The 14771-nt window shown below is 37.3% G+C and overlaps 1 protein-coding gene across 1 annotated transcript in view; it reads left to right on the top strand.

The window, feature by feature from the left end:
* Grd (gamma-aminobutyric acid type A receptor subunit Grd) overlaps nt 1–12575 on the top strand; it is a 161522-nt gene extending 148947 nt beyond the window's left edge. The window contains exons 9-11 of the mRNA XM_083119073.1: nt 4730–4863; nt 6123–6263; nt 7881–12575. Of these exons, the coding sequence (XP_082975199.1) occupies nt 4730–4863; nt 6123–6263; nt 7881–8279 (674 nt within the window). The 3' untranslated portion in view covers nt 8280–12575. The remainder of the gene's footprint in view (nt 1–4729; nt 4864–6122; nt 6264–7880) is intronic.
* The last annotated feature ends 2196 nt before the right edge of the window (nt 12576–14771 follow it).

Genomic DNA, 14771 nt, shown 5'->3' on the forward strand with positions numbered 1-14771 from the left:
CTGAGATCCAAACCACTATGTGCCTCCACTGGGTATCGAACCCGAGACCCTTTGATTGCAAGGAGACGACGTTAACGCTGCACCATCGGGGAAGCCCATATTTTTGGTGACTAACCGTGTATGACCTTCGATACATGAATTGTTCAACACTTTTTTCACCACTGAGAAGTAAAGAATATCAAAATTTATCAGTTTGTTAAAAAAACGCGCGTGGCTAAAAAAAGTAGACAAAATATCCAAATGTCGAAGATCCTCTTTTCAAATTGGCCGATATCGTGTTGGAAACCCACGGATACTTCAAATTTCCGAATTTTAAAAAAATCTGAATATACGAATGAAGGAAAAAATCATCTGTATATGCCAATCACACCCTAATATTAAGGCAATGCTAATTTTAGACATGGTTTTGAGAAGAGGTTGTGTGACTTGAAAATCGTATCTGCGTCAAATACATGCGATGTGCATTGTTCAGAAGGGGATTAAGAACAAGACAACGAAGCTCCAGATCATTTAAATCCTTCTGTTTTCCTTAAGAAAGAATACGCGAAAGGAGTTGACGAAATCAATGTTGACTTAATGCTAAATCAATAACGTGTTTGGAATGCGACCATTAAGCAAGATAAATTGCTGTGTCGTGGAAGACGATAGATTCGGACAGAAAGGATGAAATGAAACAGTGTCCCAAAAGCGACAACTCGTTAGGAAGAGATTTTATGTGCCTCTGGTACACTTAAAAATTCAGGCGTCGCTGGTCTTCTAGTTTTCTTGAAAGGACAAGGAAAACTTAATCGGAAATTCTATTAAAATGCGATTAACACATCTCCATCTCCCGACAATTTGTCACGATTTCTTTCCAATCCTCATGCTTGAAAAAAATATGATCGTATTTTTCCCACAAGAGAACAAACTGGGTGAGCATTAGAATAACGCGCCCCAAATAAATTAACTTTTTCATTGTCTTTAAATTATTGATTTCGTGAAAAATGCATCTTTTCCCACAATTGTACTCCCATACTAACTACCATTATTGCATTTTCTGTTGTACAAAAAATTCAAGGCGGCTAACCATCGAACAGCTCATTTATGAACGTTCTGAATTGCATTGCTCCGAGTCAATTGTAGCCAAGCACGTACAAGTAGTTCAAGCCTTCACATCTATTTTACTGTGTTCATTTCCTTCATTTCTGTTTCAGTTATTATAACCCAATGGTTACTGTTCTCCCATTCGGTACGAGCGGTTCCGGGTTCAATTCCGGTTCGGATCTCCAAAATTTCTGTGTCGACTCTGCATCATGAATTTGGGACAAATGCAAACTTTCAATTTGTCCAAATGTTAGAGACATACTCGTAATCAATCGAATTCAAATCCCGCCATCATACTGTGGTGCATTTGGCCTGCAAGGCTCCGACTAGTTATTTTCCTGCCTAGGGACAACTCAGCAGTTACAAAAAGTGCCTGACCACAGACTTCCGCCGACAGGATATTGGTAAAGAATGTATGGTGAGATTGGGGACAGAAAAAAAATGCTAAAAAGTGAATTTTTCGGATACACATGTGAGAGACGATATAGATTTCAGTGACATGTGTGCGTTTGTACGTGTACAAGAGCCCTAGGCGTGATACCAAAGGCGAATACACCATGCAGAGGTCATGCATGTAAGGTACAATATACCAGTAAAAGGGTTCCGTTTAGTGTTCTTTGGGCGGTGTTAATTTGGATGGCCGTTCTTCTGAGGCTGACCTAATTACCACAGTTCTTTCTTAGTCACTTGAAGCCATTGCTCAAGTAATATATTTTTAACAAAGTCACAGCGTCGTTCTCTATTTCTTCCAGTCCCTCAATCTCTTCTCTGCTTCATCGCGGTTGATCCAACGATTAAATAAGTGAACAGCCAAACCGAAAATAAGGAAGATACTTAATAAACAAAAACAAATCAGCAAACCGGATTCAGAGACCAGAATACACATAATCTGATTATAACATACGCATAACCTCTTGTAGACATATAGCAGAGCACTAACGTCTGTAGCTTCCAACAACAAGGTAGTGGTTATGTACACCAGATCAGTAGTAAAGAGATCTTCTCAAATGATTGACTCAATTCCCGTCAAAGATCCATCGAAGTGTGAGGAGTTGTCGACGAAATTGCATTCATGCTCCGAACATCACGTGACGCGTCAAATGGATTGTCATGGCTAGAATTGGAAGTTGAAGGGTGCTCTCCATGATTTACATGAATTTTCACTATGACGAGAGCGGTCTCGTTCGATGCCAATTACAAAACCCTAAAGCCACGTCACAATGCACTCTGACTGCATAACCGCAGCTCTGCGTCAATAGCCTGATTGCTTGAAGGGACAATCAATTCCTGGATAAAAGGGATATCGTTGAATTACGTGCCTGAGTGCAATCGTAATTACTAGCTACATTCATTGACTCTCATTGTTACTCTTGTACTGGAAGCCTGTTGAGTTTGTAACTTCCAAATTTTATCTTCCATCTAACAACAGTGATTAGCAATAGCTTCAGTGAAAGTGAACTATTTTAGTGCAGTTTCCAAATAAAATACACTATTTCGGAGATAATCGCTGTGGAAACTGAAGCATTGGCCATGTTATATTCATCGATCTTGAGGTTGGGAACGTTAATGTATATAACGTTTCAAATGTCTCGAGTACTGGCCCATCTATAACATTTTCAAAATGATGTCTGGACTCGATTATCAAGCTTAGTCAACAACACTCGTAGGACCTCTAGGGTATTATTTGGGCTGTGATTATGTAATAAAATTGTTAATACAACTATGTAAATTTAGAGCTTCTGTGCTGAAATTCTTCCGGAAACTAGTTATCGTAGCGTAGCGGCGGTAGGACTCGATGCAATGACCATGTTTCGCCCAACGAAAAGGCACTTGGCAGGCCTTGGTCCTCAAAGACTGTTGTGTGAAGAAGTTTAGTTTTATTTTATATGCCATACCATATATTTCGGGTTGTGTTTCTTCTGGGCAAAATTGGTTAACGTGTTTCAAGATGGCGAACCATAAACTGTTCTTCCAGCTGAAGTTTTGCAAGAGCTACACACGTTGAAGTAGTTAATAAAGACTTCCAATTAAGCGAAATAGGCATGCACGTTTCATTACGGCGCATTTTAAACCCATGATCACTAAATATTGGAACATACGCTTATTGTGGTTCATACCCAAAATGTTTGATGTTTCCTGTTTGAATTTTTGCTCGAAAAGTAATAATCAATATTACTGCTTTTATTGTATTTGTTATTTTATGGCAATTTTCTATTTAGACTTTTCGCCTGAATTCTTGGAATGGTAGAGATGATAACTACAGAACCCCATTACATTACCTTTAATTAGAATTCGAACCCAGTATCTCTAGTTTCACAAAACGTTATTCTTACAACTACATCTTTTAGGCAATCATTTTATTTCTTTATCTCAGAGGGCTGTATTAGTGGAACAAGTAATATTTGCTATATTATTTTTCTAAATCTATTAAACAAAGAATAGAGGGCTCTATCTTTGCAGATCAGTCTCAGAAAACACAAACATTGGGAAACGTGCAGTTTGGTTCTTGTTTTGCAAACAATATTCCATTTTCGTTTGCAGCTTCTTTTGAATAGTAAGTCCCAATGACTTTAATGGCAAAGATAGCTAGCATATAGCATTGCAAGGGTAAACTTCCACGCATGTACCATAATGTTTGAAAAATAACTTTGGCACCGTCACAATGTCCCTCAATTAAGACAATGTATGTTTTTTACTAGTTTTAATTTTAGTGCCTAAACGCAGTAAATATTTTTGGAATTCATCTATTTATATGCATAAAAAAATCAACACGTGTAAATAAAGTTATTAAAATTTGTTTCAAGACAAGTGTTTTATTTAAATTTATGTTTCATTTGTATATTGGTCAATTTTAACAAATTATACCATCATTTTTCGATTTTTGTGTTAATGTAAAATTCATTTACATCTGTCGTAACACATCCACAATCATCAAAATCTTCACAGAAGGTGGTGGGGGAGGGCAGAATTTTTGCACTAACCTAAGGGCGGCATACTTTAGATCTGGTGACTGCTTCCTCGAACTGTAGAGTAAGCAATATTTTGTTTGTTCTTTTAGAAGTTAAGCTTTCTTTTATAAGAATTAAAAATTCGTTTCTTCCGTAACAGCATGTCTCAATTATTCTAATTTCAAGATTAGTAGTTCTGAGCTTCTAATTGTAGAAAAGTAGCAAATTGCATTTTCATTTGGAACAGCTTGTAATATCTATGCGATAGGTTGTTATGTAACATTGTGTGAGGGGTTCGTCTACGCGTCGACACGTCACGAAAAGTGGTAGCTAAGAGGCTTAAACCTGATTCTCCTAACGAAATAACGAAGGAATAATTAGAATGAGGCATAATTATAATTGTATATATGCATGTTAGGTTTGGTTCTCTTATCATATTCTTACGGTCACGTGATGCATCAATGGCGCTATCGAGCGTGACTTCTGCATGAAGATATGTGCCAATGCGTGAGAGGCACTGAAGTCAACTCTGTAGAAATTGGACTATTTTCTTTCTATAAGATAAGCATGGAAGGAACTCAAGAATGTAACGTAGTTTTCTCATTGTCTTTTACTTCTGATTGATCTCTATTGAATAAGTATTCCACATGCATATATCCCATTATTGTGCACGTGTAACAGCTCGTTCTTTCTTCTAGGCATCACTACGGTATTGACGATGACATTCCTAGGACTAGAAGCTAGAACTGACTTACCTAAAGTACCCTACCCTACTGCTCTGGATTTCTTCGTTTTCTTGTCCTTTGCTTTCATATTTGCAACAATTATACAGGTGAGTGCAGCGATTATGTGGTTTTAATACTATAATAGTTTCAAATAGATCATAAATTTACATTAAGATGTACCATGATTGAAATATATGTAAACTATTATTTGTAAAGGTTAATAACAATTAAGAACTTGAAGTTAACGGCACAATAGATCTTGAACTTATTACAGATGTTATCCGGAATTGATTTACCTATAATTTATCAATCATTCAAAGTAATATTGATCAGATAACCGAATTCAGCTGAATGTAAGGGACTGAAATAGGATGGTGGGAAAGTACAGCTGATTTATTCATGCCTGAAGTGACATACAAATGTCGTGACTTGAATTGACAGAAAACTCCAAGTTTAGATTCGTAGCTATTACATATGTGAGCGTTGTTGATGAAATGACATATATGTCAAGACGGTAGTTTGGTAATACCCAGATGCATATTCCGAGGGAATAATCTGGCATAATCAGCTACCAGTTGAATGGACCTGTTTCACCTTACACGTATTACAGCACCTATGCGATGCACTCTTGCCGAATTTGGTCTGAAAATTTTACTATGTCACTGCACGGTCACGATGTCTTCTCCTCTTTTGATGCTGCCATCTACATACACTCTTAGGCGCAACTTGGCGGGAGCAAGGATGGGCACTTGCCCCCTCCCCAAAGTTTTCAGGTTTTTAAAATTTACAAGTTAAGAATACTTTTGTTAACTTCCTGAGACCTGAGGAGCTAAGTAATAAATAATAATATTTTGATTTCGCAAATGTAATAGTTATTTAGCAAATAATCCTGGACAATAATATGTGGTGAAAAACTTTTTGACTCTGCCCTCCCCCCAAAAAATTAAGCCTCAAGTTCATACCTACCCCCAAAAGTTAAATCCCAAGTTACGCCCATGCATACCCTCACTACTGACATCGCTACGGGCCTTTGCCTGCGCATATATACACTGACAAGAACTTGAGGCGTTTATCCTTCAATTCCTTCCGTGATCAGTCGGTTACCCGCCTCGGTTTTTCTTTTTGCACTATTCTTCTTGAATGACCCTGTATAAATGAGTTTTATATTATTATTTTTTGGAGTTAACTTTCTTCCTGTTTATACACTTTATCGAGTGGTAAGTTACAATGCTTGTTTGCACTATTCCCTCGTGCGTACCCTAAAATTCTTGTTTTATTTACAACATTGTGGGATGAAAATAATAAGGGTAATGCATATCATTAGGAATACTAGTCTATATAAGCATTTCAATTTCCTGCGTTTCAGTTTGCTGTGGTGCACTATTTCACGAAGTATGGTTCCGGGGAAGTGTACTTCAACTCTGACGGCAGTTCGGAAGAGAGCTCTGACGAGGAGTGGCAAGATGGCGCTCAGGAGGGAACATCTGTATCCACTAGGGAAGAGTCGGTAAGTAAATGTCGGAAAGAATCCATGCAGCACAATACTTCGTTCATATTCAGGTGATAATAAATTGCAAGCTTTATGCAATCTCACAGAGTATTACTTCATGGTGTTTTTTTTTTCACCGACGAAACATCAAATCAAACATCGTGTATGTACAGAATTTCAAGTGCAAGAGGAGGGCTATTGTGTTTTAACTATTCTGATGAAAACCTTTGTCTGAAGAAGATCCTGTTTGAGGGTGGAAAACTGGAAACATTACGTTTTAGTGTATAATTTTTTTCTACAATAAATTTTGCCTTTGTCAGCATTTGATTGATTTATTTTGTAGTTTGTGTTTATTCAAGATTTTCCAAATAAATTAATATTAAGGAATTCTCCCTTGCCTTTTGTTGATTCGTGGTCAGACATTTCATTATTATATTCCCTGCTGAACTGATCTTAATATTTTACACTTGATTACTCTTATAACTTTGTTGAAGCAGAAATGCATGGGGTGTTTGCGGTTATTATTGTGTAAGAAATGAGGCAATGAGGGAGTCAATAATTTAGGAGATTAGCACTTTCTTTGCAAGTTAAAGGTAAAAGTAAAGTCCTCCCCTGTGCATAGCACCACGCCATGAAGGCGTATAGGGGGTGTGGAGGTAACGTCCCACACTTTCTTGATCCGGTCGTGAGTGGGGGTGATGTGATCAGCATCACGCCCCTGACCGCCTTTACCCCCCAGGGTTTCCCCCAGGTACCCATGTTATTCGACACTGGGTGGGCGCCGGGACCGCTTCCAACGTTAGAAAAGTTCCCGGATTTGAACCGGCCGGGGATCGAACCCGGGACCTTTAGCATGTAGTTAGACGCGTTACCGACTGAGCCACCGCAAGTTAGGAACCCTAAAGTAAAAAGTATGTTTTCTGTGGGGTCGCAGAGACAATTGTTTTTGTCTTGTGCACACTTCAACATGCTTCTCGTTATTAGAACTACTACTTGCCAAGATTTTCAGTGGTTAATTGCAGGACCGTAGCTAGCATTTTATTTGGGGGCTCATCCCTTATCAGCAGATGCCATCTGAAGGCAAAAAAGTTAGGGTAGAGGCCCTGAAGATGAAGTTCTCAGTATATTGCAACTTATTATACGGATGTTTCGTCCTGCTAAGTAACTAAAATTAATTACCACTACACACTATTTCAATTAAATGATTTTAGGTTTCGGAGGGGGGGAGCTTCACCCCCAAGCCCCTGGCTGGCTACGTGCCTGGTTAATTGGTTACGTTGTGTTTGTTCTGCACTCAGTAATTCTGGTAGGCTACTGTTCTCTTCTATTGAATGTAAGATAGCGGTGTGGAGATTGAAATGTCGTTATACATACATAGCACACTCACTGTTCTTTATTTCAGGTAAAGTGACACAATGACATTGGCGAACGCCAATTTTAGGTAACTGATATTGACATGTGCATTCACAGCAACGGGGGTCATATTGAAAATGTGTTACCACAAAACTGCTTTGTATGCTAACTTTTGAATCACCCTGCATGTTGATTGCTATTGTTGATTGGTATTCACAGGCTTGGGAACCATTAACCTTCTTGAGTGTGCCGTGGGTAATGTTTTGATGTCTTTTCTTCCAGAGTTCCCTGTACCAGCTAGACGAGAGGAACGTCAGCACGCCTAGCTTCCTGGGGAACAACAACTACCCCTCCGCCAACGGCGATACCAAGGTGGAGGTCATCCAGCTTTCCTCGAGGGAGCCCACCCCTCCTTCCCAGGGCTGGTCTGGGCTGTGCATACGCGGGAGTCGATCCTGGCACTCGCAGCGTCCGTACCCGGGCCTCAGGGACCAGCTTCGCCGCGAGAGTCACAGGCAGCGTCGAAGGCGGCGAGCGAAAAGGACTCCCAGATACAATTCGGTCTCCAAGATAGACCGCGCCTCTCGGATCGTGTTCCCGCTGTGCTTCATGGTCATCAACCTGTTCTACTGGTACTCGTATCTGTCTCGGAGTGAACGCATACACAGGTCGGATACGTAGCGGGGCTCCGCCGGGGGAGGGCAGGGGTCGTTCGGTGTCACTTCCCACGGTTGACCCCAGAACCTCCCCCATGAGTCTTCGCGAGCAATACGTGGCGAGTCGTTGAGTCCACTGCCTGGAGAGTCCAGAGACGGCCGCACTGGCGTTCAGAATGGGAAAGTAAGGAAGAGTTCCTCACTAAGAATGGAACGAAAGGCGAAATTAACGCAAACCTCGACATACGTAAATCCGAGATAAGTAAACATGTTCAACGTTTACGGTTTTCAGTGCTTCATTCATCAGTCACTCATCCCATTGTGCATGGACAACAGCGTCCTACTTCCAAATATTATGCACGCTAATTTTGTTAAGTTAAATATAGAATTTCTCAAATACTGGAATGTACAGGGTGTTGCAAAAAAGGCACCTAAACATTGTGTGTTCTGCAAACTGTCACCTTTTTATTGCAGCACCCTGTATTTTTGCTATTTGCTATGTAAAATTTTGGGGAGAAAAATATTTAACATGCAAAAATTATAACTAACGTAATGATTATCAACGACTGAATTCACTTACGTAAGTCGAGGTATTTCTACACACTTAACATCAGAAGCAGCTCAATCAATTCTCATGCAACAACAACAAGCTTATTTTACTATTTAGAATTACAGAAATTGTGACAATGGCAAGTGACATAATTTTGTACATGATATATACGTAATTCATGGAAACCTACAAGACAGAATTATAATATTAAAGTAATTAAGTCAGGTTTGTCGAACTAATTTGCTAACCGTTACGCCATCTAAATGAAATATAAATTTATAAATATTTATTTATTGACTTACATTTTCTCTAAATTATTTTGTTAAATTAAATATTTAAACTTGGCCGAATTTAAATATTTTTAGCTTAAAAATCAAATTTTCGGACGCCTAAATACAAAATAAAAAAAACATTAAATTAAATATATATATATATATATTCCTACAGTCTACCTGGTAATAATTACTACGTGACTGATAATTACATTTAAAAGGTCTGCGTCAAGCAAGTCTAAAGAATAACAAAGTTAGAAAATGGGGAAGGGATCATCGCTTTTGAAAAAAAAAATGATACAGGATGCGCCTTCCCCGCTAAAAACCCCGCGGACGCCCTTGCCCGCCAGTACCGCCCTGTGTCAGCGTATCGCCGAGAAGTGGTGCTATATCGAAGCGAAGAAAGCGGCTTTCGAGCTTAAGAAAAAGGGATCAATCGAAGTTAATATCGTGTCTATAGAATAGCTGAATTCTATATGTTGCTAAGGTAGATATGTAACCTCTTCGCTTTACCAGTTCCTAATGTTTATCGTATGTTTAAGTGCAAATGCTACATTGTCAAGAGCACTGTTGTAGTTTCCTGAAATGCGACCGAAAAACAAATCTCTGGGTGACTTTGATAGGGTCAGGCATTCGAATTCATATACTATATATGTATGTAAGAAAACTCCCTAAAATCTATATATTCTGAAATTTTATTTTAACTTTAGGGATAAAATATAATATCTCTCGTAATCTTAGTTAAATAATTTCCAGCTGAATAATGCATGTTGAACATATTTTATTATTTTAAAACTGTCTAAAAAAATGTTGAGGTTGCATAAAGTAGATTTGAGAGGTTGTCCTATGATGATTTATAATAAAACTCAATCTTTCAACAAGATCACGTGATCTTATCGAAGGCAAAAATCAAAGTACTTGTTCGTGTGGGACAAATATATTCATCAGAAATTGATCTCGTAAACAAAAGTTTTAAATGAAGTTCCACATTTTATTATAAATACATATTTAAATTTAAGATTAATGTTTAGTAAGCTTTAATGTAATCTCTCTTTCGGAAAGATATTTTCAAACCACTGCATGCACAGTAAAGAAATTTGAACCGGACTAAATAGTTGCTTTCGATGGAACTCGTTGATTCTAACGCGATAACATTAATGGCTAATCTATAGCCTAAATTGGCCGGAAAGTCGCAAAATTTTATTTGAATGGGTTGTAATCCAGAACTTAGACATGAAATCTGATCGGTCCTCTTTGAACTAATCCGTGACCAAGAGACCTAGCAAACAAATATTCGGTGTTATTTTTGTGTACACGTATTAATTCATTGTCTAAATTGCGTAAATTGTTCATTAAATTTATCAAATGTTAGTTCAGATCTATAATTAGCATACCTATTAAGCGATTAATAATTCGAAAATTTTGCATTCCAATATTCTATGGAATTATTAATTCAATTAATTCAAAACATAAGAAAAGTTGATACCACGATCCATGAAAGAAAGGCTATTTAAAAGGTTTACCTTCAAGGAAATAAATCGCGCAAATTTGTTTTCCCGTGTTAGCACTTGAAGAAAAACATGCTTATTTTTATGAAAGGCAACTTCTGTTTAGAAATGACGGCGTATTTTCTAATGTACATTTGAGCAGAAACTTCTATTAATTGAAAGGTTTATGAGACAAATTCAAAAAGTGAACTGGAATAGGGGGAGACGACAGGAAAGAAACATTTCAAATAAAAATTAACGACAACGTATAAATACACAGTCTAACATTTATCGAGAAATAAGGACATAGTTATTGAATTGGTCTCGGTCTGAAAGTTATTTTCTTTCGACACTTGTGAAAAACATTCAGATGAACAAAGGTAATATTATTTCTGCCTGACAAAATGTTTATAGTCTATTCACTTGAAAATATGTAGAGTACTTCTTTACATCAAGAGGACGTAGTTCATTAGAGCTCTGCGATTTCCAGATAATTTTGAATGTTCAGAAAATGAAATTTACATTCCTAAATTACATAAAAATAAAAGTTAAGAATTATTGCTTTAATACATTCTGATAATACAAACATATTCAACAGTGTTTCGAAGAAAAATGTTTAAAAAAAAGAAACAAGAAAAATGACAACAAAAACACACTGATCTGCGAACATTGAAAGTAATAAATTGATAAATACCCATATTAATTTTTGCACTGGCACCGTCTTAGACATACAACTCTCATCATTCAACTCTTCTACTTCTGCTATTCGATTTCTGCTGTTCAGATAACGCTTCCTCAAGTTTATCTTTGTAACATGTCATCTCCCAGTCATCCTAAGATGCAAGCTGTAATTCACTTCTCAGGTGGTTACAGTTCTCTTTTTTAGAGTTCAAAAGCATTCGCAGTTCTTCCTCAATTTTATCCGTACTCGTAAGATCAGCATTCAGTTTAATTACTTCTGATTCTAACTGGTGGATCAACTGATTTGACCCATTTTCCTCGATCGGGGGTTTTATGGGTTTTATTGGGGATCGAATCTCAGGCTATGTGAGAGCCTAGAGCGAGAGGTATTGGCTGCGAGAGGTACCTTTTAGGCACAACACAAGGGGACTCGCCCTTGTAAAATGAGGAGAACACCTTAACATACGTTATTACACTTGGATTGACTGCTCTGGCGGGGTCATGATAATAATAGAGAAGGATGTTCGTTTACCTCTGGTTCTAGATGTGAAGATCGTCTCCGCTGATTTGTAGATAAAGCACTCCTGAAATGAAACTTAGAAGCCATTCCTCGCTGTAACTCTTTACGTATCAATCGATATCCTACTATAAATTATAGGCGACCACTGTGCACTCTATACCTTTCTGATTACAACTGGAACTATTTAAAGAGGATTCAAATTTCCGATCGTTAAAGCTGTTGGGCGAGTTGCGTCCTTCCGTTAACCGTACTTTTTGCATAAGGCTGACTTTACTTATTTCATACGATTTCCTGTCTATTCTCGTGTCAGCGGAATTTCCAGATCCGCTGAAGGTCGCCGGTGTAATATGCTTCCAGCGCTCCGGCCGGACCCCTGTGCGAAGTGATTAGTCCATTGTGCTATGACGCGAGGGGTTCAGGGTTCGAATTTCGCCTTTGGCGTGATACGATTCCAAACATTTCTGTTGATGTAATTTTCTCTCTGTCTGCACTTAAATAATTCAATTATGCTTCTCTCCTCATTTTTGAGTCCCGATTTTCTCTTCACGCATAGTGATCTCTTTCTGAAGCTTCACAACTTCATTCCCTTGATCCTGATTCCAATTTTGATTTGTGCTTTCAGTTTCTTCCTTCTGCTTCAGTTCATCTTCATACTGTCTTCGTCAAATTTCTCCTGAAACATCTCGGTTTCTTTCTCCATGATGCAACTCGGTAACATATCATTCAGCCTTAGTAGAGAACAGTCCTGGAGGGACACTTCACCCACAGATGGTTGCCAACATTTTATCTCTTGAATTAGGAGTTGTTTTTTTTTTTAAAAAAAAAAAAAAGAACTCCACTTCTCATGATCCGGAAAGAGCTCCATGACATATTACTAATGTTCTTTACCTTCACATCGCATGCCAATTTCAAATGTCTAGATTCCCAGCATGCTCTCTTTTCAGCATTAATTTTTGCACTGACACCTTCTTAGACACACAGAAACTTTTTACTGACTAATTTTTGACAATATAATATAAACTCGCATTCCAGCATTTTAAGTTATTTTATAAGAAAAGTTTGTGTGGATTGTGTTAATAAGCGCAACAAGTTTGAAAGAAACAATCAACGTTGCTCATGTTTATGGAATATTAGTGAGAGTGATTTCCTCGAAAGGAACGTTGCCAGCAATACGTTTCAGATTTCCATAGTTTCCTAGTGGTAGCATTTGGATGTTTCATGTCTCACCATGACCAACATGGAACACCTTTTCTAGAATAAGCAAACATGTTCATTACTGTTAGAAACCGTACGTCCATTTCTGAAAGTGAGATCTACTATAAATATACTACACTGCGAGTTGTAATGATATATACAAATTATATTTTATACAAAGTTCTACAGAATATAAAGAATCGAAAAATGCTGTTTTTCTAGCGGTCAGCATCTATAAGCACGTACACACACATACACAAATTAATGGCAAAATTCTTGAGCGTGCCTTTGTCTCTAGAATGACTGCAATGGACGTAAGTCACTCAGATAATAATCACCAAAACATATGTAAAATATATGCATGAACGAAAGAAATATTTTTCTTGCTGCTTGTAATGTATATCAAATTAGTATTACAAATGCTTTTAATTTGCAAATGGAGGCACAGTGTTCGTATGTAAATACACAAATTTTGTTTTAATAAAGAAATGCTTTCTTGAACTATTTGCTATCAATCTGACCTCTACTTAGGTGCATATTTTGCGCTAGAGTATATACGTATATATACAATGAATGAGAAGTTACTTTCTTATTTTTAACTTGAAGATAGGGTAATATGCCATGTATAAAAAATAAACTAGATGAATAGTAAATTTTAAGTTTGGTAAATTCTCATTTTAGTATACGATAGAAAGAGTGTAAATGTGTACTAAGAGTTAATAATAGAAAGGTGATAGCCCAATATGTTGTAAAAAAAAATAGTATTGCAGTTGATTTATGGAGGCTTGTATTTGTAGTACAATGGCATCTTTCTAGTTCCATGGCTATTTGTTGGAGTAAATAGTTCCATCATGCGTGTGGCAGTGCTTTAAAGTTTTTAAAATGAACGTTTTCACATATAGTTTTTGCTCGTCAATAATTTGTGTTATATATATATATCTTTCGTAAATTTACAGTTGGAAGCTAGAATGATTGCGCTAGGCAATTTTATCTTTTACTCTTGGTAATAGAATAAAATAACACAGGTTTGACCTAAACCAATTAAATCTCTAACAGGTTATCTTCCATTAATCCACGGGTATAAGGGGCAAACTTTTGTTACCTCTTCTACGTAGCACACCTTGGACTGTACTTTGTAGACTACCGAGGATCTGGCGTCTGTACTCACAGACAGTATCATCCTCTGTGACGCTTGCATTGTGTAGCTCATGTTTGTTTGTGAATGGCGATTAGCCAAAAGTAGAAAAAGCGACGTAAAATAACCAATCAAGTAATCAACTTCTCTGTCTGGTGATAATGTTAATATTAAACGTGTACGTTTTATGTTACAATGTAGAATCGTGACACACGTTTGAACATTTTCTTTAAATATCGATATTATTTGTAAAACTACCATCGTTATTGAAAGACAATGCATTATTTCACATTAGTAATTGGTTTAACAGTCATCATACTAAAACAGCAAGGTGTAACATCCGTGACATATCAAATTAACTGTGCTAACAGCAGACTCAGAAATACCTCGTGCAAATTCATGCTTTATTGTCAATGACATTGCATTTGAATAGGAACAACTTAATGGCTACAAAGAAAATTATATATTATGAATATATGATTATTGGTGTTAGTTGCTTTGTTATATTATGTTGTTTTACTATTTGTCGTTGATTCTCTAATCTATAGATTAACAGCTACGATGACAATGAATTTATTAAATGGATGAACGGAAAATCCACAGAAAGAAACATGAGATTGAGACCCAGGGTCCCGAGTGTATGTTTCTTAGAAATGTAATTAAAGTCCTCTCAATACG

Source organism: Lepisma saccharinum, chromosome 3 (genome assembly GCF_977018435.1).
Source record: "Lepisma saccharinum chromosome 3, izLepSacc3.1, whole genome shotgun sequence".
In the NCBI taxonomy this organism is placed as follows: Eukaryota; Metazoa; Arthropoda; class Insecta; order Zygentoma; family Lepismatidae; genus Lepisma; species Lepisma saccharinum.